At 44.6% G+C, this 24,907-nt stretch overlaps 1 protein-coding gene across 2 annotated transcripts in view; it reads left to right on the top strand.

Moving 5' to 3' along the window:
* The window catches only part of AGBL1 (AGBL carboxypeptidase 1), a 402,258-nt gene that overhangs the window by 275,509 nt on the left and 101,842 nt on the right, over positions 1-24,907 (top strand). For both annotated transcript variants that reach the window (XM_083475009.1, XM_083475010.1), the window contains exon 22: positions 12,947-13,110. In XM_083475009.1, coding sequence (XP_083331135.1) covers positions 12,947-13,110 — 164 coding nt within the window. The remainder of the gene's footprint in view (positions 1-12,946; positions 13,111-24,907) is intronic.

Genomic DNA, 24,907 nt, shown 5'->3' on the forward strand with positions numbered 1-24,907 from the left:
AGAGGGGCATAGTTCTGAAGGCAAAAGTTTGGACGAACTGGGGGGTGAACAGCAAAGTGAAAAAAGAATTGGAAGAGAGAGAGTTAACAGACTCTCGCTGGAAAGTGCCCAGCCTATCAGTCCAAGGCCATGTAGAGCAAATAAATACAAAAGGCACAATGGTTGAGAGATCAGGTTGCAAGACAGAAGTGACATGTGGGGAAGTGGGTGGAAACCTTCATTGGGAGCACCTTCATTCCAAGAATGGCTGCTTTGTTCTTTTGCTGTGATCATTAAAGACTCTTTAAATGGTAAGCGACACTTTTTGCTTTGTCCTGCTTATCTACGGCCAAAGTGGGGGAGGAAGCCGAGTCCCCGAAGCCTGACACAGGCCTCTTGTGAGATCTCACTGGAACCTGGAAGCCACGGCAGCCCCTTCATGCTTCTCCGGTGACAGAGGCAGTGCCCACCGAGGTGCTGCTTGGATTTGGCTTCCTCAGTCTGTCTCATGGATGGGCCGGCCCTGCAGAAGTCTACAGGAGCCACTCTCCCTTCCTCAACAATACCTCCGCAATGGCACTTCATTATGATGTAATTTCAGAGGAAGCTCTCTCTCTCTCTCTCTCTCTCTCTCTCTCTCTCTCTCTCTCTCTCTCTCTGTGTGTGTGTGTGTGTACATGTAAGCAGGTGTGTGGAATTGTGGCTGCCAGGTTGCTGACTCTTCCTTTGGGAAAAATAAAATAAAAAGTGGCTTCCTTCCCAATAAATCTTCCCAAATTATTGGAGTCCCCCCAGTACCAGGGGCTATCAAATGCCCAAACATTGCTGGCTCTGACTAGGAATGGGATCAGACTTTGGTGGACCTCCATAAGTCTCAATTAGGAAACCTAATATGTATGTGCATAAAGGAAAGAGAATGCATAGGTCTCACCCCACAGTTGGTCCTCAAAAATCTTGTCTCAGCTGTGTTTTTTGACACCTGCCTATTGGAGAATTGATGTGTGCTGTTTTCTTTCCCCAGTGGCTTGCTGCTTTGGAGGACTCCCAAACTCATTTTCCGAACCAGAGTCTCTGCTCCGCAATGTTCTGTGTAAACTGCCAGGGCTGGAATACAAGGATGTGTGGGAGGGAGAGGAAAGGGGGAGAAGAACCCCATTGCTGTGGTTCAGCCAGATTCCTTTTTAGGTCACTGCATGAGTGCAAATCTAAGAGCAGGCTTATATGCGTGGGCAGGGGTGAGCGAGATGTACCTTGCATTTTCTCACCAGCTATAGTTCTACTTTGTAGCAATTTTCAGGGATCTATTTCCTTTCTTTTCCTTTTTTCTCTTTTGTTTTCTGCCAGGGTTGAGAACATTTCCTCCAGCTCTCCTGAGAACATGGTTCCCCCCCCCCCCGTCTATTTCAGAGTGTATTTTGGCAGATTACAGAAGTGGGTGATGTAAATCGTAACTATCTTTTTGCCGTTATCATTTATTTCCCCTCCCTTCCTTTGACACATTCTTTCGCACCGTCAAGTCTAATCTGCACCAGGAGTTGGAGCGTCTTACCCCGGCGCAAGACCTTGTGGGTAATCCCACGCAAATTGCTCTTCGGGGAGAGCTGGGCTGCATTACATTTATTGTGCAAAAAAAGAAAGAAAGGAAAAGATCAAGAAAGAGAGAGAAAAAGGGGAGGATGCAAAAACAAGCAAGAAGAAGGTCCCCCCTTCTCCCGCCACAACTGTTTGTTCTGTGGAATTCAGAGCAGGTGCCAGAGGCGATGGTTTAAAACATTTGACATTCAAAAACGGCACACGACACATCTGGCTTCTGCTCACCCTCAGTGGATTGGTCCCTTAAAAGAAGACTCTACATGCGAGTGGCGTTGCATATGCCTGTGATATTTCATTTGAAACTGTCACTATTTTAACAATAAGAGAAAGAGAAGAAAGGCAGTAGGGGACAAAATGTGCCTGCTGATGGTTTTGCAGTCACTTCTGTACAAATCTCTGTGGGAAACGGGGGTTGTGCTCAACTCAAAGAGCAGCTGACGCTTCTTAATGCAGCAGAGAGGAAACCGCTGCATGTCGCAGGCAGCATCGATGCTCCCCATTTCTCTCCTGCTCCATTTATGTGCATTAATAAAGGATCGTCCTAAATCCATTTGGGCCCCTGCTTGAAATAAATTGTGCCCATCCCAGTTGCCTTTGCACCACAGAAGCAAGGATCAATTGGCCAACGACACAGTAATGGGAGGGGGGGTGTATCGTTCCCCCAGCAAGGAGAAACTCAGCCTGGTTCCAGCCATTATTCTGGAGATGAGGAACTTCAGACCCAGGGGCTAAATGCAGCCCTCCAGGATTCCCTGTCTGGTCCTCAGAACACTCCTCAGTTCTCACCATTGCTTCCCAGGCCAGACATCTCACCAGCCCTATTATGTATCCCAAGTGTTTTTGTCTGGTTGGAATGTGTCTTTGAATGCTGAAAATGACTCTTGCTTGTTGGGATGGTAGACTTTGGGCTTTCAAATTTCAGTGGCACCCTGAGCATCAGCAGAATTTGACACCTCCTGTCTCTCGCCTTCCATTCTAAGTCATTGTTGGGGCGCCCCTTGTGGCACCCTCTTGGCTCGGCCCCTGGTGTTGGAAAAATTAAATTCATCTCTGTTCACAGGGAACCCCAAACAATGCAGTTGCCAAGGTTCTTGGTGGGAAACTCACAGGGTATCAGAACCAGGAAGGTGCCAAAGAGAATCAGTCAACCATCTCATCTGCCAGTTGGTTTCTCCAGTTTATTAGGTGCGGCCAACCAGTCCTATGTGAACAGGATGTTAGTGGTCTGTCATTCCAAAGCCTTTTGTCTTTGTAGCTTAATGTTGCATGAGATACTGACCTTGAAATTCAGGGCTGATTTCAGGGTAATGTTTTCCATCCTATGAAAGAGCTTTGTGGCAGAGGTGGAGGGAATCATCTAGCAAATGAAACACATAAGGAAATTGGGAACACAGGAAGCTGCTTTATATTGAGGCAGATCATTGGTCCATCTAGCTCAGTATTATCCACACAGACTGGATTTCAGCCAAGAGTCTCCCCCACTCCTACCTGGAGATGCTGGGGATCATTATTATTACATTTATATCACACCTGTTCGCCAAGGAACTCATAGTGGTGGACATTGTTCTTCTCCCATTCTCCATTTTATCTTTACAATAATAGCTCTGTGAAGTAGGTTAGGCTGAGAGTCAGCGACTGGCCCAAGGTCATCCAACAAGCTTCGTGACAGAGTGAGGATTTGAGCCCTGGTCTCCTAGATCCTAGCTTAATACTCTAACCACTTCACCACACTTCTGGTTCTTTTACATATTAAGAAAGCAAAATGCAGGATACCTCTTGCAGCACCATGTGCAGTTTGGCTCCTGGGTGGGGCCTTTATCCACACGGCATGTTGGCTCTGTCAGTTCATAATATAACAGCCATGTCACTAGGCCAAGGTGAATCCATCTCTGCTCAAGTTCAAGCCATGAAATTGTTACCTTGGATATTGCATGGCATATAGAAGGCTGTCCTAGTGCTCTGAGCTCAAGAGGACCCCTTGTAGAAATGAAAGGGGAGGAATCATAAACCCTACTCAAACGTGGCCCATAATTAACCTGTGGATATTATTAAAGGAAGTAACACAGTCAGGATTCATTGAAAGGATTAGAGATTTGCATTAAGTACAAAAATTGGATCTCTGCATCCTTTAGGCGGCTTTAGATTGTGGAGGCCATAAAGCTCCTTATTTTTCACTCCTACGATGTAGACTACATTGGAGTAGTCTGGCTTAGTCCCATGTTCTGAGTGAGGACGATGGAGTCTATGGTGCAGGGTACATAGCTCAATGGTAGATAAGGCTGGTTCAACACATTTTGCTGCCTCAGGTGAAGGAGAAGACAGTATAACACCCCCCTGACATACATATGACTGAAGTGTCTAAAACACAATTATTATGACCTCGGCAATATAAAATGATGCTTTAACATCAAGCTTGTGTGACAAGCAATTATAGGATTACTACTAAAGACCAAACAGATGGCTTTATGAGTCAACACATACAGAAGTGACACAGACAGGGAATAAATGGATTCACCTGTTCCTAGTTAGACGCCTGCCTCTAAATTGAGCTGTGCTGTGCTCTATAGGCGTCTCCCCTGTGCAATTGACTCGCACGCAACCGTGTATACACGCAGCACCAGGAAATAAATAAATACATTTAAATCAGGAAATAGCAGGAGAGAGCTGGAGAGTCATTGTGGCTCACAAGGAGACCTTCCCCAGAGTCCAAAGAGGACTTCACTGAGCCCAAACAGACCGGAGGCACAGTGGGACTTTATTTAGGCTGCCCAGCCTCCTTGCCTAGCAGCTGACATGTGTGGTCATACAGCAGCAGCAGCCACTTTTCCACATGTCCTCCAACCTCCACTCAGCTCCAGAGTTTCAAGCTGAAGAGAGAGTTGTGTGGAGAGAGAGCAGGAGAGAGAGTTAGACAGCAGGGGGGGGGATGGGCGTTTAGAGGCTCTTTAGAGTGTGTTCACCACTTACATGATTTTCACTTATGCATGCAGGGAGGCAGAACATAACCCCATGTAAGTGGGAGGATGCCTGTACTGTGTCAGAATAGTGGTGTGCCTCGCCTCTTCACAATTCATCTGCATTTTTCTCAGTAATTTCCCATCAGTGAATGAGAAGATAAATTTAGTTTGGGACCTATCCAAGGGGAGAGAAAACTTCAGTGACATTCTCATGGGTGGAGTGCAGGGTTTTTGATGCACTTACTTTTTAGGGGTGCCCATGTTTGCCCTTTCATTCCACACAAATAATCTCCCCAGTGGTCTACACTCTTCAGCCTTCCTGAATGCCAATGCTTCTATCAAAGCCCAGAGTAAGGCGTCACAGAATAACTGGGACTTTTTCAGATCAGGAAGTGTGGACAGCCAGGGAGGCTGCAAAGTGCTGGAGAAATGTTTAATGGAAAGGAAGAAGACCAATGTACCACCCTCGGCTACTTCACAACAATAAGGGAAAGGCAAATCCCCACAGCCACTGAAATCCCAAAGAAATCCTGAAGTGCCTCAAGAATGGCCAAAAAATGGAAGCTGCTTTTGCAGAGGGGAAGAAAACATTTAAGCAACTGGAGAATAGACTCTGGCACACCACTAGATCAATGGTACAGCAGTACTAAACTGGGAATTATTCAGCAGGGAGAGAATGGGAAAGGGAAGATGCTCAGTTGTAGGTAGGGATGTATGAAGGCATAGCTTTCTGTGTTGCCCTGCATTGGTTGCATGCAACACTGTTTCCATTCTGCTGCAGTTTGACTTTTTCCAAAAACTGTTATTCATTTTGCCATCCATGTAAGTTACATAATATCACCATCGTTAACATTCTCCCACCCTATTCATTTCAGTGCAAATGAAACGCAATGCAAATGAGGGGTATGTAACCAATTATGTATCATTTGCAGTTGGAAAGCAACAACAGTGAATACCAATAATATTTGCTGAACTGATTTCTGTTCTGGACGTGGGACAAATAACTGAACGTGGCCAATGTTTGCTCCCATTTCCATTGGAATTCTCCAACATCTCTAGTGGTAGAGCATATGCTTTGCATTCAGAAAGTGCCAGGTTCAATCATGGACATCTCAGAGTAGGGGTGGAAATGGGCCCTTCCTGAAACCCTGGATATCTACTGTCAGTGTTGGAACTAGATGGACCAATGGTCTGACTTCGTGTATGGCACTTTTCTATGTCTGTGTCTCATGGAATGTGCAGTCTTGGCTCAGTATGGCATGTTCTTCTCAAAGTGTCTTTCATCCTTCTTAGGAAACCTGTATTGAGAACCATATGTTCCATGGGGGCTGGTCTGGATATCTTCATCCCTTCCCAAGTCTGTAGACAAATTACATATAGGGAAGCTTACTATGCCCCTATTTTGTTCTTATGAGCAGGAAACAATATCTGTGCCCTCTACAACAGCACAGAAAGGGGGGGGGAGGGACTTCTGGATCCGTTATACCATGGCAACCTCTCCCTTCAAAATACTAATCAGTCTGTAAAACTCAAGGCAGCCACAGTGCTGAAATGTTTCCTGTGGTTTTATGATTCCCGGGGGCATTATTTGGTGATATGAAGAAACTTTTAAAAAAATACCCACAACCTCTGAGCAGAAACGTAATAATAATAAAAACCATAATATACCTGAGAAGCACCAAATTGTAATTGTCCTTGCTCTGGTTAGCGATTCTGTTGGGGCCCCACATTGCTTTGATAAACCTGATAGCTCAAGTGTAACAGCTGGAGACCCTTGGAGGGAGGATTACCTGTTAACACACACTGTTCACTTCAAACAGAGACTGAGTTTTACTTTTCAACTCAGTGAGATCATCAGAGTGCTCCTACTTTGTGATTTGCTACCTCTTCCCGGTGCGCAGGTTGTTTGTGTGTGGAGGAATTCAATTTAGTTTGCATTTAAATGTGAACCCACCTACTGTAATTTGTGCTTTCCAAAACAACACATGAACCAAAACACAGCCATTCTCTTTGAAATTTGCACCTCTCCAAATTTTGCAGTACATTTCTCCAGCCAGTGCACATACAGTGGGAACTCGGGTTACGTACCGTCCCCTTGTGAACGCTGTGGGTTATGAGCTCTGCTAACTGGGAAGTAGATGCTCCCAGTTGCAACCTTTGAAGTCACGCGGCGGCAGTGGGAGGTGCCATTAGCGAAAGCGCACCTCATGTTACGAGCGGGTTCGTGTTGAGAAGGGACCTCTGGAGCAAATTAAGTTTGCAACCGAAGGTACCACTGTACTCGGGTAAAGTATTGTTGTGTGTTAGTGTGGAAACAGGGATCCTCCTGATCCCTGGGTACCAGATTTCTCTCTTTAGACGCTTGGGTACTGAGGTTTAATCAGAGTTGAGAGGCTGAGCTTCTTTTTTTGTTCCTTGTAGAGGGGCAAAGGGAGAACATTTCCTCCAGCTCTCCTGAGAACATGGTTCCCCCCTCGTCTATTTCAGAAATTCAGACTGGGAAAATGAGACAAGAGAAACCAGAATCCACAGATTTACTCATCCTTGCTCTTCCCTGAGTTGTTGAAAAACAACAGGTGTTATTTGGCAGAATCAGTGCACACTGGCAAAGGGTGACATACAGTATGTGCCCCAAGGACCTTACATTTTGAATTTCAGGCTGGTGAGAGAGGAGGGAGAGCATGTTAGGGCACCTCTAGATAGCCTGTTCATTGAACATGCACCTTGCTAAGTTTGCAGGGAAATTTCATGACATTGGTTATTTGATAAGCATTCATTTCTGATTTCACAGAATCAGAGAATTGTACAGTTGGAAGGGACCATGCATTTGTTTTGGTGGCGATCAGATGATGCTATGCCAAAGAAAACATTACTCCATACTTTCCAGTGTATCTCCACAGTATTTACCTTATCACTAAAGTCCACTCTGTGAGGAAGTGGGTGTCAGGAACCAGGAGCCAGATGCCTCTTTGTTGAGTGGTGTTGCTGCCGCTCCCCCAGCCCAAAGATATGACCTTGCTGTCCAGGGGTAGCACATCCCATTTATACCACATGAAGCAAAACAGGAATGCCACCCCACACTGACCACCTGCTCATCTCCTCTACCCACCCCACCACCTCCACTGCCAGGGCTGCTGCTACATCACCTGTTATATTGCCTCTGCCACTGGTGGAGAAGCAGCACTGTGAGTGGCTCCAATTTCTGGCAAGATCCCATGAGATCTCACCAAGTTCTCATGAGATGTCTCAAGATTTTGGCACGATCTCATGAGATCTCACCGGAAATCGGCACTGGGGAGGGGCACTGCTTCAGCAGCGGTGGAGGTGGCTAGGCAGGTGGGGCACCTGCTGGGGGCACCGCTTCAAGGGCTTCTGCCACCTGCTACCTCATGGGTGAGCTGGCTCTGCTGCTGTCCTCTAACACAGAGAAATCTACTGCAAAAGGCCCAGGAAGACCTGGGGCTCCCCTACTGCATCACTGCAGAAGATTACTGGAGAAAGTTAGGTCCCTTTGAGTGAAGCAAGACCTTGCAGTACAAGTGGGACTAACGACGAGGCAGCACCTGCTACTGATACCATATAAGGGCTTTCCCACCATCTTTTTCTTGCTGGAGCATCTTCAGAGCTCTGTGTTCCCCAGACTACTGCCTGAAACCCACTTCATGTCCAGAAGCTTGTAAGCATTGAAACCCAGCCAGATGGGCGGGGTACAAATAATAAATTATTATTATTATTATTATTATTATTATTATTATTATTATTATTATCTCACACCACAAAACCAAATATAACGTACCAGAAATAAATATTTTTGCAGTGAAAGAATGTGTCCTCTAAGGGGAAAAAAGAATTAAAGGTGGAAGATGAAAAAATAATCTTGGAACATATGCAGGAGAAACCCTGGCAAGAAATTCAGAGCAAGCAGAAAGTCATTACTTAAACAGGCTATCGGAACTACACAAATAATTACAAAGAAAGGTCTAATATTTAGTTTCAACGTGCTCACAAACAATTCCTTTCCATTATTCGGCAAACTGCCCTCTGGATGAGCCACAAAACTAGACAGAAATACATTAATTATTAGACCTTTGGATATTGCTGTGGCCGGCAGAAGCATTATCGAGCAAAGTTCATCTAAAAATAGGGAGGGCAAGTGTGTTAGAGATCCATGCAAAGGATCAGGAAAGCAGAGTCCAAAAACACATTGATGAACTGAGGATTTTCTTCTTCTTTTAGAGGCGAAATCCTTCCAAGTTTGAAAAATTGACCTCTGGTTGGCAGCAGAATAATCCAGGTGTTCTCTCTGGGGACAGCGGCTTTGCATTATCCGCCTTGTTCCTAGCCAGGCTATACATGTATGCACCACGCTGAATGCTCTCTGCATCACAATAGCTTTACACACACAGTTGTAATACCCTGAGGCTGGGTATAAATAAATTGACAGTCTTCTTCCTCGCTAATTCCATCAGCGAGCTCTCGGGCAGCATACTAATAGGAGCCATCCTTAGCATGCTGGAGAGCAAACATGGAAGCAAACTTGAACATTCAGAGTCCTCTGGATGTCTGCAGTCTTTCAGTTTGCCCAGCCAGGCCTCCCTGCTATCATGCCTTCACTGCAAATCTACCCTCCTATCCATTGCCTTCGTCTAGAGCAGTGGTTCCCAACTGGGGGTCCTTGGGCACCAGGGGTTCCACATAACACACCCAGGGGATCTGCGTCACCTTTCAGATAATGAAAACTACCATACAGTCATTCGTCATTTTACTTTTGCTTCAGGTTGAACATTTTCAGGTTGTGTTCTGCGGCGACCCAGAAGTACTGGAAAGGGTTACTTCTGGGTTTCGCCGTTCGCGCATGCGCAGACACGCAAAATGACGTCACACGCATGCGCAGAAGTGGTGAATCGCGACCCACACACTCGCAGATGAGGGTTGCATTCTGCTCATGTTGTGAGTGGGCCTCCGGAATGGATCCCATTCGCAACCAGAGGTACCACTGTAGAGATATTATTCCCCCCCCCAAAAAAATTAGGGGTTCCATGGTGTTATAAGAAAAAAACAACCCTGCTCCTTTCCCCTTATGCAGTGGTATCCAAACTTTTTTCAAAGAGGGCCAGATTTGATGAAGTGAAGGGCCATGGGGACCGTCCAAAGGGAGACCAAAGTTGTTGGCCTTTTTTTAGGATTGAAGTTGGGGTTCGAGTTATTGAGCTTCTTTTTGGACTGAATTTGCTGGTGGTTTTTTAAAGGATTTTATCCCAGGAAGTAAACTGCCACAGGCCCCCGAAATGGACTTTGGACATGCCTGTCTTATGGGATATCCAAGAGCCCATATAGAGTCCTTAAGTGGGTTCCCTATTGGTAGGAGAAAATACAGTAACAGACACCAACAAGAGTATATTGAGAAGCAAAGTAGCTAGTAAGCCTGATCTTTATTAACTGCTGCAACAGGGTCCTCACTCACCACACGCAGGAGGGAGGAGAGAACCCAGAACAATGGTGTGCAAGCCCTTATATAGAAGTTGACCACCCTGTAGCCCAAGGCCCCCCCTCTGAAAAATCATGCATACATCACAGAAGGAGGCGGTCTACAGCAGAAATACATCACAGGAGGCAGTCTAAAGGAGAAATCCTCTTTGCCAGGATACCTGATAATGGTCACTTGATTGCTTTACCTGGGCAGCCTGGCCATTCTTTTGTGATGGTTAATCGTTTAGTTCCTGAATCCAGGTCACAGGCTCACCCTAGTCATACACAAATATGCCCTTAAGACAGGATATGCAAGCAAAATGACAATGGGGAGGCTTTCCCCATTTCTCTCTCTTACTGCAGAGGAATATTTGAGTTCACTGGGAGAGTTAAAATGGCTTCAGGATTGCTCTCCTGTACTATTTCAGACACGTGGTTTATATACTTATGTATGTTTTTGCTTTGTACATTTATGAACATTTAATTTATATTTGAAACCTTAGAATTCTTATAACAATGGCTTGGCTTTTGAAAACTAGGGGTTCAAGGAGTTAGCTAATTGGGAACCACTGATCTAGAGGTCTCCTTGAGGATCATGCCCAAATCCTTAGGAGTTGGATGGTCCTCCTGATAGGACAAGTTTCTGTTTGAGCCACTATCTCTCCCTCAGACCTAGACTTGCTTGGTCTTGACATCAGAAGCCATACTCACCAAGCCTTCACCTCCTCCAAGGATTCTGGCTCCTTTGTCCAGGTTGAGCCTGATCCAGGACTTGGTGTAATGCTGGGGCCTCCATGCCTTCCTTTGATAGGGAATCCCCTGACTGAGAAGTGGCAGTTGTTTTGCTTCAAAGCCCTGGGCACAAAGCAATCTGGCTGCACTCCATGGCCCTGTGGCAAGGGGGAGGCAAACGAAACAGGCAGCCTGGCTACCGTATATCTCTCTGCAACATGCGCACACACCTTTCCTCTGCCCCAGCCAGCAATCACAATGCACATTTTTTTTGCTAGTTAATAATAGCCCCTAATCTGAGTCACAAGCATAGAAAGGAAACACAGCCATGCTGGAACGTAGCTCACACCTTGGGAAGCAGCTTGTTGCTGTTACTAAGGAAACCTTCTTTGGTAGTAATGGCAATGGGAGCCCGTGTCAATGAGCTTCGGCAGGGAGGGGTTGGTGAGGCAGGGTCAGGCTGGCTTGATAGCAAAGGAGCTGGGCAGCGCGGCAATTGAGCCTGCCCTCTGTGCGAGAGCTCCGATGTATGCATTTAGTAAGGGTCAAGGAGGGCCAAAGCAGAGGGGAGTTCACAGGCACTTTCTCACTTCCCTGCATGCACCAGGGTCCAATTCCCACCGCCCCAGGATAGAGAGGCTCCCATTGGAAATAATTGAGAATGGCTTTGTGTCCCGCAGGGAGCAAATGAGGACCCTGTGACTATTTCATTTCATCCTCGGCGCTTTTTCAGCAGTCAGCATTCAGCAGGATGGGGAGACATAAAAGGTTTTGCAGTTGTCCGGGCTGGAGTTAGCATTGCTTTGCTTGCTGAAGCTGAGTTGTGGCGGTTTGAAGGAGCTGGATACAGTTTCACATGCTGTTTTTTTAAAATAAAAAATAATTATTTTTTTAATGGAAAGGAGGTGGGTGGATTCGGCATGGGTTGAGGAACTTTCCTTACAATATGATTGGAATTAAAACTAGCCTGCATTCACACTCCCCTTTACTGTGTACTTGCTGAGTTTCCAGTGCTGGGTTTTTCATCCAAAAATGCACATGTAACCTTGACTTCGTTATAAAATATTAGTGATCAATGTGTTGTTTCTCAAACCGGCTTCACACAGATTGGAGTCCTTAAGCCTTTCCCAGTATGATGTAATATTAAGCCTTCTCACTGCATTGCAGGGGGTTGGATTAGATGACCTTTGGCTTCCCTTCCAACCCTACAGTTGTGATTCTTGGGTGTGTTTCTTGTAATTGGCTTCCTGTTGTTTGCTTGTTCTTCAACAGATGATCCTTTGCTTATGTTCCCTTTACCCATCTTCCTTTTTATTTCTGCCCCTGTTAATGATGGCAGTCACATCCACACCGTTTATGGAAGGCATATTTATAACACTTTGACAGCCATGAATCAAAGAATCCTGAGAACTGTAGGTTACTCCCCATGGAACTACAATTCCCTTTACTCTTAACCAACTACAGTTCCCCAGGATTCTTTGGGGGAAGTCATGTGCTTTAAATAGTGTGTATGTGACCTGATAGTGTTTGCCTTCTTGGTTCCCCCAAGGAGGATGTAACTCTTTCCCACAAAAAAGAAGGAATCTGGATGGTTTACTGGTGCAGTCAAAGGAATGGTACAGCTCAAATGGGCAGCTCTCATGAAGGCTCAGCATTACTATCTATCTGCCAATGGACCATCCTTTTGGCCCTACATTGGTTGGGATTGTCATTTGCTTCTGCCCTCTTCCTCAGCAGGAACATGTAGCAAAATGGTGATCTCACTGTTGGGAGTAAAGCAACAATGCTTGCAATTAGTTACACGAACCAGTAGGGGCGATTGTCTTTCTGCCTACCTGTTCTTCCTCCTCACCTGTGCCTTCTCTTTCACCTGTCCTGTTCCTTCCTTCTGCTTGTTCATAAAGTTGGTTACTTCCTTTCCAGTTTTTACGCCTTTCTTGCTTCTTCTCCAAGTTAGTCCTTTCAAGCCACTCAGTATGAGTTAGCATGTACTAGTGCCTCTGTTTCGGTCTCTGATAAAACCTGAACCCAGAATTTGCTTTGTTTTCTGTGACTAATAAACCTTAAATTGTCTTTATATCTTTCATGCAGTAATCTTGTCAGCCTGTTTCTTTCTGTACCCCACTGCAATATATTTGCCAAACTCCAACACTCACTCAGTCCTAATTTGGTGACTTCATTTGGAGCTCTGATGGTTTCCATTTATGTGTCCCCAGGGTCTACAAATAGGGACTTGGGAACTGGAGGAGATGGGAGCCAAGTTTTGCCTTGGGCTCCTCATCCTGCAGCTGAAATCCCTGCCTTGCAGCAAGAAGGTGATGGCACAAGCAACAGCTCTGCTGGATGTGGAAGAGGAAATCACAGACCTCCGAGCCCAAAGGTCAGAATAGAAGCACAATTTGCACCTGATTTTGTTCCCAACATCTGTATCTAGCCTCAATGGAAGCACTAGGGTGGCTACCTAAACAGCATACACATTTGCATAAATTTTCATAAACAGCTGCACAAATATAAGATGGGGGACACCTGGCTTGTCAGTAGTACATGTGAACGGCATCTAGGTGTTAGCTGCTAACTGTTGTTGGGCAACTTCAAGGCCCAAGGCTCTTGTCTTATGATTTTCTAAACTGGACATGGATCAGAGAGCCCTCCAAATAGAGGATTCTTTCAAATAGAGGACTATCCACTGTAAAATAGGACACATGGCCACCTAATTCAGATTAGTGACTGTTCTTGATCCTCAAGGCATCAGGCAATGGGATTTTTTTTATTGTGTGGTGTGATACTTATCTGATGCTATGTTGCCAGCCAGATAGTAAGTTTGCTAGTAAATTCAATATTGTGATTTGAGGCACGGAAAGGAACCAGCAAAATAAATTCTTTTAAGTGCATGGGCTGATTCTTCCCCTCCCCCAGGTGGTTTTTTCGTATTTAAAGTCTTAATGCTACCTGAAAAGTAGAGGCTTTTACTATTGCCTAATTCTCTCTGTGTTTCCCAAGTCTGTTTCTGGGAGCTGTAATGGAGGTTTGCTGGAGATGGGGATAGAGATGGATGATTCCCAGGTTTTACATCCAAGTTGGGGCAATAATATTTCCTTAAAAGTGTGTGCAACAACAAGGCTACAAAGAGAATGATTGTCTCATGCAACTGGCCTTACAGAGGTTGTGGACCCAAGTGATTTGGCCAGATCCAAGATATGCATACTTACTGGACACATGCCAAATGCCAACCGAACACATTTCCAAGAACACCATAGAAAGAAAGCACAATTTGCAAAGAGTTGCAGCTCACATAATGGGTCTCCCATTGAACTGATCCTGCCTTCCATTTCTCCCAGAAAGCAATGGTATCCCCCCTCTCATTGTTGCAGAAATACCCCATAATTTATGGTGGGTTCCCATCCTCTCCCTTCAGGGATGCTTTAACAGCCATTAGCACCACCTGTTCGTGTTGCTGGAGACCATATTTACAGTCTTGTTCATCATTTTTAATGTTTATGGAAGGAGAGAGAGAGAGAGAGAGAGAGAGAGAGAGAGAGAGAGAGAGAAGGGGGCAAATAGCCTTAAAAATAGAGACATTTCTTTAGATTAGTCATGCTCGCTTGTACATGTGAGCGTATAAATGAAGCAATTACTGTGTGTTCCAAACACCAGCCGTGCCACGGACAGCCGCCTGACAAGCAATCCGCGTGTCATTAAAGGGAGCTATTCAAGCCTGGCCAGACGGATGGATTCCAGGCATAAATCAAACCTGACTTCAGAGCAGGAGAGCTGCGGAAGCCTTTTGAGTTAAAATAACTTGGAGATAGGGAAGGAACATTCCAAACACCTGGCAAAGCCAAGAATTTTCTTTAAAAGGCAGATAGTTGTTGCAGGAAGGCAGGTGGTGGTGTTGAGGGTCAAGTCGGCTCAGAGGCAGAAGGGCACCAGCAAAAATTGAGGGCAGAACGAAGTCCATCAGCATCACTGGCTTTCGTCTTGACCTGGACGCAAAGCATGCTGTTTGTTCTCTTCTTCTCCTTTTTGGTGATTTGACTTTATTTCATCCCTCTCTTGCATCCCAGCCTTGTGGGGTGGAGAGTGAGAGATCCTGAGAACAAGATGTGCTGAAATAACCGTGAGAAAATTCATTTGAGTGCAGGTTCTTTTGACCAGATGGGAAATGGTGGTGGTGCTCAAAAAAGTGACATTGCACAGCCGTGTTGCCATTTCATACATTACACTGCACGAAGCAGCAGCTCTGTTTCTGAGACTAAGCCAGCGTCTATGATAGGTGTATCCAGAGGCATCCAGTAGGCAAAGCAGCATGGAGGGTGAGGTTGCCAGGGCGAGCAGGATTTATTGGCAGTCCCCTTCGGTGGAAGTGAAGCCTTGGTCCAAAGCTCTGTATCTCTTTCTTAATGTGACCTGTTGCTTTTTTTGATATACACCAAGCCTGATGTCTTCATGACATCAGGGGAAGACTTTTAATTAATTGCCAGGTTTTCTGACATGTCATCTAGCTCAGTAGTCTTCCGCAGTTTCAGATACAGGACTCAACTTTAACCCAAACATACATTTGAAGATCATAGACTCATAGAATTGTAGAGTTGGAAAGGGACCATGAGGGTCATCTAGTCCACCCTCCAGCAATGCAGGAATCCCTGGGAGATGGCCATCCAATCTCTCTTTAAAAACCTCCAATGAAGGAGAGCAGGACCATCTTTACCCGGGGGTGCAAGGGGTGTGGGGCACCCCAGCACCAAATTCTGGGGGGCACCAAATGTATACCTACTGTATACCGGTCCCTCTTGATCGGCGGCAGTGAAAAGCAATGGAGCAAAAATCCCCTCCAACCTCCTCAATCGCTCTGTTACTCTGCAGCGTCAAATACTCCCAAAGAGTCAGGAAACAAAAGCAGTTATTTCTGCTGTGTCGTTGTTACAGGTGAGTGATCTCCCCCCCCCCACAAAAAAGCTCAACAACTTGGGGCAGCTCAACTAAATTTGGGGGTGCTGGGTGGATTTTTGCTCCCTGGCGGCTGAAGGAGAGTCCACCAAACCAATTTCTTGGCTTATTTTAACCATGTGTTTGTCTGGAGGTGCTGCTGTTCTTGTGACCCACCTTAGCTCAGGATACAAGTCAGTAGTGGATCCCAACCCACCAGCTGAAGATCAATAATCATTCCAGCGGGCTTAAGTTGATCCTTTGGTGTGTGTGTTGCTGTTTCTACTGCCAATATCTGTTTTTATTATTCTGCTGCTTTCAGAATTGTGACTATGTTTTGTAATGGTTTTATCCTATTATACACTCTGCAAAATGATGGGTGGCTTATAAAGCCGTAAAGGAACAGTGAAAGTATACGGTGGGTACATGGTTGTGAGTTGTATCTCTTCTCTAAGTTTTCAGAAGCAACGCAAGACTCACGTTTTGGGGCTGGTTGAAACGTAGAGAGCTGTGTTTTATGGCTGTGTTTGGTATTGCGATCCTTTGCGACAGCATTTAATTGAATTGCTGTTAACTTAATGACAGCTTCCTTGGTGGCTTTAAACTGTGTTATGGCTTTAAAATCATTGTAAGCCTACCGCTTTAGACTCAGAATAAATATGAGCAAACTTTGCATACGGATATACATAAAGAAAATTGATCACTACATTGATCGCTACCAAAGGATCCTGAAAGAACACACCACCAAATATTACCCTATGTATCCACCTTATCCTGGTCTACCTGGTCTGCTTAACACAGTATAATCTAGTCTTCACTGACCCCAATTCTTGGAGGTCCCAGGTAGATCGAGGACTTTCCCTGCTACCTGAGATCCCTTAAGACAGGGGTGGGCAACATCCAGCCTAATGGTAGCATGAAACCCTTGGCACAATTTAATTCAGCCCTCAGCCTGTTCTCATGTGCGTGGCAAGGAAAAAAAGGGGGGATGGAAGATCATAGAATAAAGTGAGTTTGGGGCAGGGAAGGGTGCCCATTCACTTTTGGCCATGCAGCCCCCGACAGATTATTTCCAAAGGATCATGGCCCTCACAGGTGAAAAAGGGTTCCCACTCTTGCATGAAGAAAGTTTCAGGATCAAGCCTGCTACCTTCTGCATGCCAAGGTAATGCAGTTGACCTCTAATCCTTGACCTCTCCCTGAATGTGAAATGAGAGGCTCATTTAGACTACAACTCTGCACAACCTGTGGTCCAACAAGACAAACACAACCTCTGAGGCAAAGGTCTTGTCCATAGCCTGTTACCTAGAGAAGACCAAGAGAGTCATATAAATTAACTAGAGATGCCAGATATTGAACCCGGGACCTTCTGTATGCAAAGCATACACTCTGCCGCCGATCAATTGCCTCTTCATCTTTACTGATCCCCCTTCTCTTACAAATCTCTATTCTTTGTCTCCTATACAAGTTTCCCTTTGCTCCAGCACCTGATATAGCTGGCAGTGTCACTCTCCAGGTGAGCATTGTCTTGCGACAGCAACTGATTCTACCTGTCAGGTCTTATCTGTATAGATGCCCTTTAATGCACCTTTCTCAACTGTTTCAGCTCCACGTCTTTTCCAGAATGGAACTGACAGCACACCTTCCTCCTTTCTGAACTCACCTGATCAGAGACATTTGCAAAGGGCATTGCCAGTGTGGAACACTTGGTTGGAAAGTTAGGCTTTGTGTTATTTGTCATGTTGGCTCAGAAATGGTACAATATGACCACTTCTGTAGCTGACATTAAGTGATCTTTTAGAACAAAAGTGGAGCTGGAAGCATTTCCCGTTAGTAGCATGATGAGAGCAGTAGTACTGTTGCCAACATATCTCCTAGCTTAGTGATAGGGTTTGCTCTATAACAAGATGTGTGGGTAAGACTAGGGATTGGGAGAGAAATTCAATTTAGTTTGCATAGAAAGGCGAATTTATCAGATTCACACATTCCAAAACAATGTGAGAATGGAAATACACCCATCAGCAAAAATTAGCAATTATCTATAATTTTGTGGTGCTGTTCTCCAACAACCATTGTTGACAAATATACATTTATTAATGGAAAGTCTGCATAAAAAATTATAGTGAAAATAACATGAAGCAATGTGTTATAATGCAGATAATTGCTTGCCAAAATGTATGTATTAGTCAAAACTACATACAAAATTGTGTTCATTAGGAGAAATTTGCACCCAGATGCTCATGGATTTTTTAAAAGAATTTTGTTAATTTCTCCTAATATTGAATTCAGTGGAACTTACTTCTGAGTAGACATCGTTAGAATTGCAGCCTTCACCCCTCTAACAATGAACAACTTTAATGAAGTCAACAAACAAAGCTTTAGGAAAAAAGTAAAGCAATGAAGCTCCTGTTTGCACCACGACAATTATTTGTCAATGGATATGCAAGGCAATTTATGTATAATGTGTGCATGTTAAAAAATAATAATACAAAACATTCATAGCAAGAATGTGCCATATATCCATGGTTCAGGCAATGGAAGAAACTGTGCATATCACTCCTGCTGGTCAACATTTTCTTTCTTTTCACCAATGCGATGTTAAAATGAAGGCAGAAAGCATTGTCCTCACTCTGAAATTTATATAGCTGTCATCATATAGCCAAATCTCAGGATTTATCTGAAATCATTTTGAAGCCAAATAAGAGAAAGGGCAATTTTCCACGCCCTCCTTCTTAATTGGCTATACACAGAGCTACATGGTGCCAACTCAAGCCAGATTAGAGTGAGGGCAATGGTTCCTGCCTTCAGTCTTATATTTTGCACCTAAAACAGGGGCAGCCAGTAGGTGCAAGGTTTTTGCCACCAATAGGGAGCCCAGATACTTCATAGGTGTTTGCAGAGAAACAAAACCATAAAGAATAAAAGAGAAAAGATTTTTTTAAAAAAAATTGTGTGCATGCCTGGGGGTTGTTTGTTGCTTTCAAACGGGTGGCAAAATTGGGAGAAGGTATTTCAGCTGTATGATGGCTTCCTTAGAATGCTCTAGGAACATACCTGAAAGTGTCACGGCTGTTGCATTCACAGAACCTCTCCCTATCACCTCAAACCTCCAGGAGTTCTCTCAGCTGGGAAGATGAAGTGCCAGCAAACACTTTGGACATCATGTTTTTTGACAATAGCTTTCATGGCTCATTTGCCAGAAAAGCGATTAGGTTCTAGTCAACACTCTCTGAGTTCCTTCGCATTTGTCATGGCCAATGAGGAGACGGCAATTGTGATTGCTTCCTCTTCTGGAGAGAAACAAAAGCTCTATTAGGATAGGCATCCAGCTCCCTTTCCTAGCCCGGCTTTTTACTCCCTCCTGCTTTTCCTATTATTCCTCCCATGAACTTAGGCTTGGAAATCTCTTGGGTGCCTTTCAGGAATTATAAAGCCATTTGTTTCCAAGAGAATGCTTCTGTGCTGAATGAGGGTTGCCCGCAATAGTCATTTGAGGCAGCATATTAGTGGCATATTCAGTAGCAAATAATCCTGGACCCAGCTGGACTTGGAAGCAGTTCCAGTAGATGTAGTAGGCCTCCTTTCTTGCTCCAACTCAGTGACAGCTTTGGGGTAGGGGTGGGGAATAAATTAAATTCAGTTCACATTTAATCTATTTTCACATTCCGAGACAACATATGAACTGAGAAGCAGCCATCCTTTGGAACTGTGCTTGTCCAAATTTCACAATGTCAAGTAACATGGGCAAATATGTACCTAAAGGCATCAAATGTGCACTAAAATGTACACATTAGTGAAAATAACATACAAAAATGCATTGTATTAATGAAAAATTACATAAAAATATGTGTATGTAAGGAAAAACTTCACACTGAAATGCCACTGGATTTCCATGAGGACCTTTTCATTCATATGTGTGTGTTTGTGTATAGAATCACAGTGATGTGGAAATGTGTAGAACTGATCTTAAGATTGGAAAAATGAGAAAACTAAGAGAAACCTTTACAGATTGGGCTGGTTTTATTTATTTCATAAACTTTATACATTGCCTGATTTGGGGGTGGGGGGGGACCTCCCTCAAAGCAGTTTTCAAAGAGAATTTGTAATTTGACCCTTAGAGTTCTAAATCATGTGAACAGCCTACACAAATAGAAAGGGTTTTCTGTTATACAAAGGGGGTGAGGCTAGGGAGTATGTCCTGGTTCTCCCCTATTCTTCTACTCACATGAAGAAGACTTATAAACATAAGAAGAGCCTTCCTGGATTAGGACAAAGGCCCATCTAGTCCAGCATCTTGTTCCAGTAGTGTAGCGTGGTTTGCAGGTACCCGGGTTGGTGTGGCACAGAGAGTGAATGGCAGCCCAACCCTCACCACTGACACTGCTAGAGCGATCCTAGGGCCAAGCTGCACCGCCTGCCTGTCTGCCAGTGCATGGGGGAGGGAGCCTGGTCGGCCAACACAGCTCTTGGATCACCCCAGCCTTGCAAAGTGGCTCGGGTCTAGCAGGGCAGGGTGAGAAGGACGCAACAGCCGTGCACCCTTCAAACCCAGCCTCACAAAGCAAGGGTGAGCCTGGGATTGAAGGGCGTGTGGTTGTTGTGTCCTCCTCATGGTGCCCTGCCAGCCCTCTACAACTTTACAAGGTCCCAGCATCACAAAGAGGCTCAGGGCTGGCAGGGCGGAGCATGGAGCCAAATGCACAGCACCTCCGAGAAAAACGTGCCTGCAGCCATTGCCCTGTTCTGCTACACCCCTGTCTTGTTTTCAGCAGTAGGCAACAGGGTGCCTATGGGATGTTCATGAGCAGGACCTGAGTGCAACAACCACTCAGGGGCATAGTGGCTTTGACCTGAAGAGTGCTTTGTTATCCTTGCAAACTGTTCCATCCCTTTCTTCCTATTATGACGGCTCAGTCCCAATGCCTTCTTCAGAGACTCAGTCATGCAGAGCTGGCGGTAATGAATATGTTTGGTATTCAGATGGACTCCACGTAGGCATCCACAGGTGGGCCATTCTAATTCAGCGACTTTTCATTAATGCTTTTTCCCGAGCTGTCTGTGCCTTCCTCTGTTTGCTCATTTTCGTATTATCCGATTGACATTTTTTGATTATGAAATAGCCTAGGAGCTGCACGGCCCCTGAGATTGTTATCAAACACCCGACCAAGACTTGAGTGCCAGGCGGGGCTCAAATTGTGCACACCACTGCCAAGGTAATTAATTTATCAAATAGCATCTACTAAATCTGAGGACAGGGCGGGCGTGGGGTGCTGGTTTGGAAACTGAAACTGAAGACATCAAAGCTGGAAACTTCAAACCCCTACAATTGTGAGGCTTGTTAATGCGATTCATGGAGGTTATTCAAATTACCCAAGAGCACAGGGCTACAAATAACCAGGCCCCATGTCTCCATCAGATGCATATTATCCAATCAACAACTGTTACTTCTCCTTTTCCTCCCTATCATGAAATAGCCCAGGGGCTGTATGTCCTGTGAGACAGTGCCAGATTTACGTATAAGCTAAACAAGCTATAGCTTAGAGCCCCACTCTCTTGGGACCCCCCAGAAAATCTAAAGGGAAAAAACCTGGATATACATTTCCAGAATATAAGATAAAAAACCAAATAAAATTAAACCTACATACAGCAAGTGTTTTGTGTTGTGTAGGCTCCCATGATGTAAGTAATGGGCCCCACCTGCTAGCCTGCTCCCTAAAATATCACTGGTTTGCTCATTTCTATATACAGTAGTACCTTGGTTCTCAAACTTAATCCATTGCAGAAGTCTGTTCCAAAACCAAAGCGTTCCAAAACCAAGGTGCGCTTTCCCATAGAAAGTAATACATATTTTGTTATGTGCAAATGGCTTTAGATACCTATTAGGTCCATAAATTACCATATAGCATATATTCAACACAAAAAAACAGTGGCAATTTGTTGTTGACAAAGGACAGCTGGACATATAAATGGCCCCATTACCTTCAGTAGCTTAGGGCCTCATCAAATCTAAATCCGGCTCTGCTCTGAAATCATTATCAAATGCCAAACAAAGACTTGTCAGTTTCCCTTCAAGCTTTGACACTGCCTAATATAGGGAAGGTGGAAAATCTAGCCCAGAGCCAAGCAACATGGTCCCTTCCCAATTTCATTGCACTACAGCTCCCATCAGCCTAAGCCAGCATGGTCAAAAATCAGGGATGATGGGTATTAGAGTGCAACATCTACACAGCATGGCTTTCATAGCAACCAGCTAGGATAGAAGCAGTGCAGGTAGACTGATGGAGTGGCCACTGTTAGGTCACACAAGAGGGAGAAAGGAAGGCAAAGACCAGGGGTCAGCAAACTTTTTCAGCAGGGGGCCGGTCCACTGTCCCTCAGTCCTTGTGGGGGGCCGGACTATATGTTTTGTGGGGGGGAGAAATGAATGGATTCCTATGCCCACAAATAACCCAGAGATGCATTTTAAATAAAAGCACACATTCTACTCATGTAAAAATACACTGACTCTTGGAGCATTCGTGGGCTGGATTTAGAAGGCGATTGGGCTGGATCCGGCCCCTGGGCCTTAGTTTGCCTACCCATGGCAAAGACAGATGGTGTCTGCTGGTCTCTCTGCTGCCACCAGGTGATAAAGGAGAACCAGAGGCAGTTGGTTTCTCAGCAGAACAGATGAAACAGCCCTGCTCCCTCCACCCCCGTTGCAGTACATCTCCAATCACCACCATTCTCTTTTCATAGGATCATAGAATTGTTGAGTTGGAAGGGACCCCATGGGTCATCTACTCCAACCCCTTTGCATCACACGAATCTCAACTTGATCATACATGACAGGTGGCCAACCAACCTCTGCTTAAAAATCTCCAAGGAAGGCGAGTCCACCACATCTCGTGGGGGTCTGTTCCACTGTCAAAAAGCTCTTGCTGCAAGAAAGTTCTTCCTGATGTTTAGTAGGAATCTCCTTTCTTGTTTTATGGGAAAGCAAAAACAGGTGAAAGACTGACTAGTTGTGGAGGCAGGAGGCCTTCTATACTGTTATCAGACAGGAGATGAAGAGATTATGGCACATGTAGCTAGGGAAGGGGCAGAAAATTTGATTCAGTTTGCATTTAAAAGTGACTCTACCTATTTCTCAATTTCCAAAACAATATAAGCACCAGATCGCAGCCATCCTTCAAATATTGCACTTCTGCAAATTTTGCTCTTCAGTTCTCCAGCCAAATAATGTAAACCAAATTGCATATACTCAGGTTAAGTGTCCATAAAATACATTTAACATAGAAAAATGCATTATTGTAGGGGAAACAGTGCTCCCCCCCCCCCGGGCATACTCAAGGCTATGCAGTACGGGCACCTTTTTGTCTAGAAGGCACTGGGTAAAGTGGTATACAAACTTGTGTCTATTAGAAGAAGTTTGCACTAAAATGTTGATGAATTTTTACCATGATTTTTTTTAACAAAATAATAATAATTCAGAAACTGAAAGGTTCAGGAAAAATGAAAAACTGAGGGAAACCAAAATTGACAGATTTTCCCATCCCTCTGTGTAGCTTTTTTCATTTCTGCATCAAAAACTGCTTCTACACAATGGCATCTGATCATCCTAGACCAGGGTTCGAGAACCTTTGACCCTTGAGATATTGTTGGACTGCAACTCCCATCATCTCTACCCATTGGCCATGCTGGCTGAGGCTGTTGAGAGCTGGAATTCAACCACATCTGGAGGGTCACAGGATCTGCACCCTCATTGTAGAGAGAAAAGCAGGAATATGTACACTCATAAAATGAAAAGACCAAAGTTAAAGTTGGCTTGTGGATCAGAAAAGATGGAAAACTCAGACATAGTTTCTTCCTTGCACTCTCATGCTCGCATTCCTAGATTCTTTTGTGTGTGAGAAGCTGCTTTTGCATGCTAAGACTGTCACTCAGCCTGTTTAAACAACTCTTCTCATAAACAGCCAGCCAATGTCCTTGATCCATCATTAAAAATGTCCTTGGCGGTACCATCAGCATCAGGTTTTGAGATGCTGATCTCGAGCAACTGCCTTCTATGGTCACCATTACATCAAAGAAGCTTGTAATATGCAGGATGGGGGGGGGAGTTTTTATTTATGTATTATTACGCTTGTTCTCCCCAGAGTGGGTGGAGACCAACGCCTGAAGCAAACAAGGAGATGTAAGTTGTCCTGTCTACTTTGGTCCCAAGAGATGTACATATTGGAAACTGCGGGCAGGAAAACAAATTGCCAGGTTTAGTGGAGCCGAATACTGCCAAATACATAGCTTAGAGGAGAAGGTTGTGAATAAGGGAGCATGCGAGGTTGGTCACCATCTGCAGCTTGACAGGGATGAGGGGAGAAACTCATTCACCAAACCTCCCAAATTCACACCTATTGAACCAATGCATAACAAAAATGTGTGTGTTGATGAAAATAATATACAAGGATGCATCCTATCAGGCGGATGTTGTATGCAAAGACTCACGTGCTAGTCAAAATTGTGTACAAAAATGTGTCCTATTAGGATGAGTATAATTTTTCATGCAGATTTTTTTTTAATCTGAAATTTCCCCCATATTTTGGAGTTGTGAATGTCCTGCTCCTGTTGCTGAAAGGGGGAACTGAAATGTTAGGGGAACTGCATTATTCCATTTCTGTCTGTATGCCCCCTGCCTGGTTTCTTCCCCATTCCCAAATTTGATACTGCACACCTGGCCAATTTTCTGTAGCTTTTTTCCAGGGCCTTCATGTTCTTGCATGTGTATCCTCTGCCCACATTCATTTCCCCCCTAATTATTTGTAATGAATTTTATAACACACAGGTTGCAGAAAAAAGAAATGAACTATATATCTCTGTGTTGTCACAATTGCCAATAAGGAAATATAAGATACAGCTATGCAATTTACTGCATCGATAATAAAACATACCAAGTGGGAAAAGATTTGTGGGCTATATTTATGTAGGGTTCCATAGTCCAAATCAAAACAATTACTTTTTTATTATTTCAAAAAGAAGAAGAAGATAGCAACTGTAAACTGTACAAAAATCTAGACACCTGCATAGAGTACCTGTCATTCCTGAGCTGCTGTGTTTGCTTCTTTGTCATTTTAATTTTGTGTCATATGCAATCTCAAGCACTTTGGCCCCTGGACAGTTTTTAATTTATGTGAGGGTGGTTCCCCCCCCCCAAGGAGGGCACTTTGCCAAGTCTCTCCCCCCACCACTGCATGACTTATTCTAGGCTTTGAGATATC

Source organism: Podarcis liolepis (assembly GCF_965112155.1).
Source record: "Podarcis liolepis genome assembly, chromosome: 14".
Classification (NCBI taxonomy): domain Eukaryota; kingdom Metazoa; phylum Chordata; class Lepidosauria; order Squamata; family Lacertidae; genus Podarcis; species Podarcis liolepis.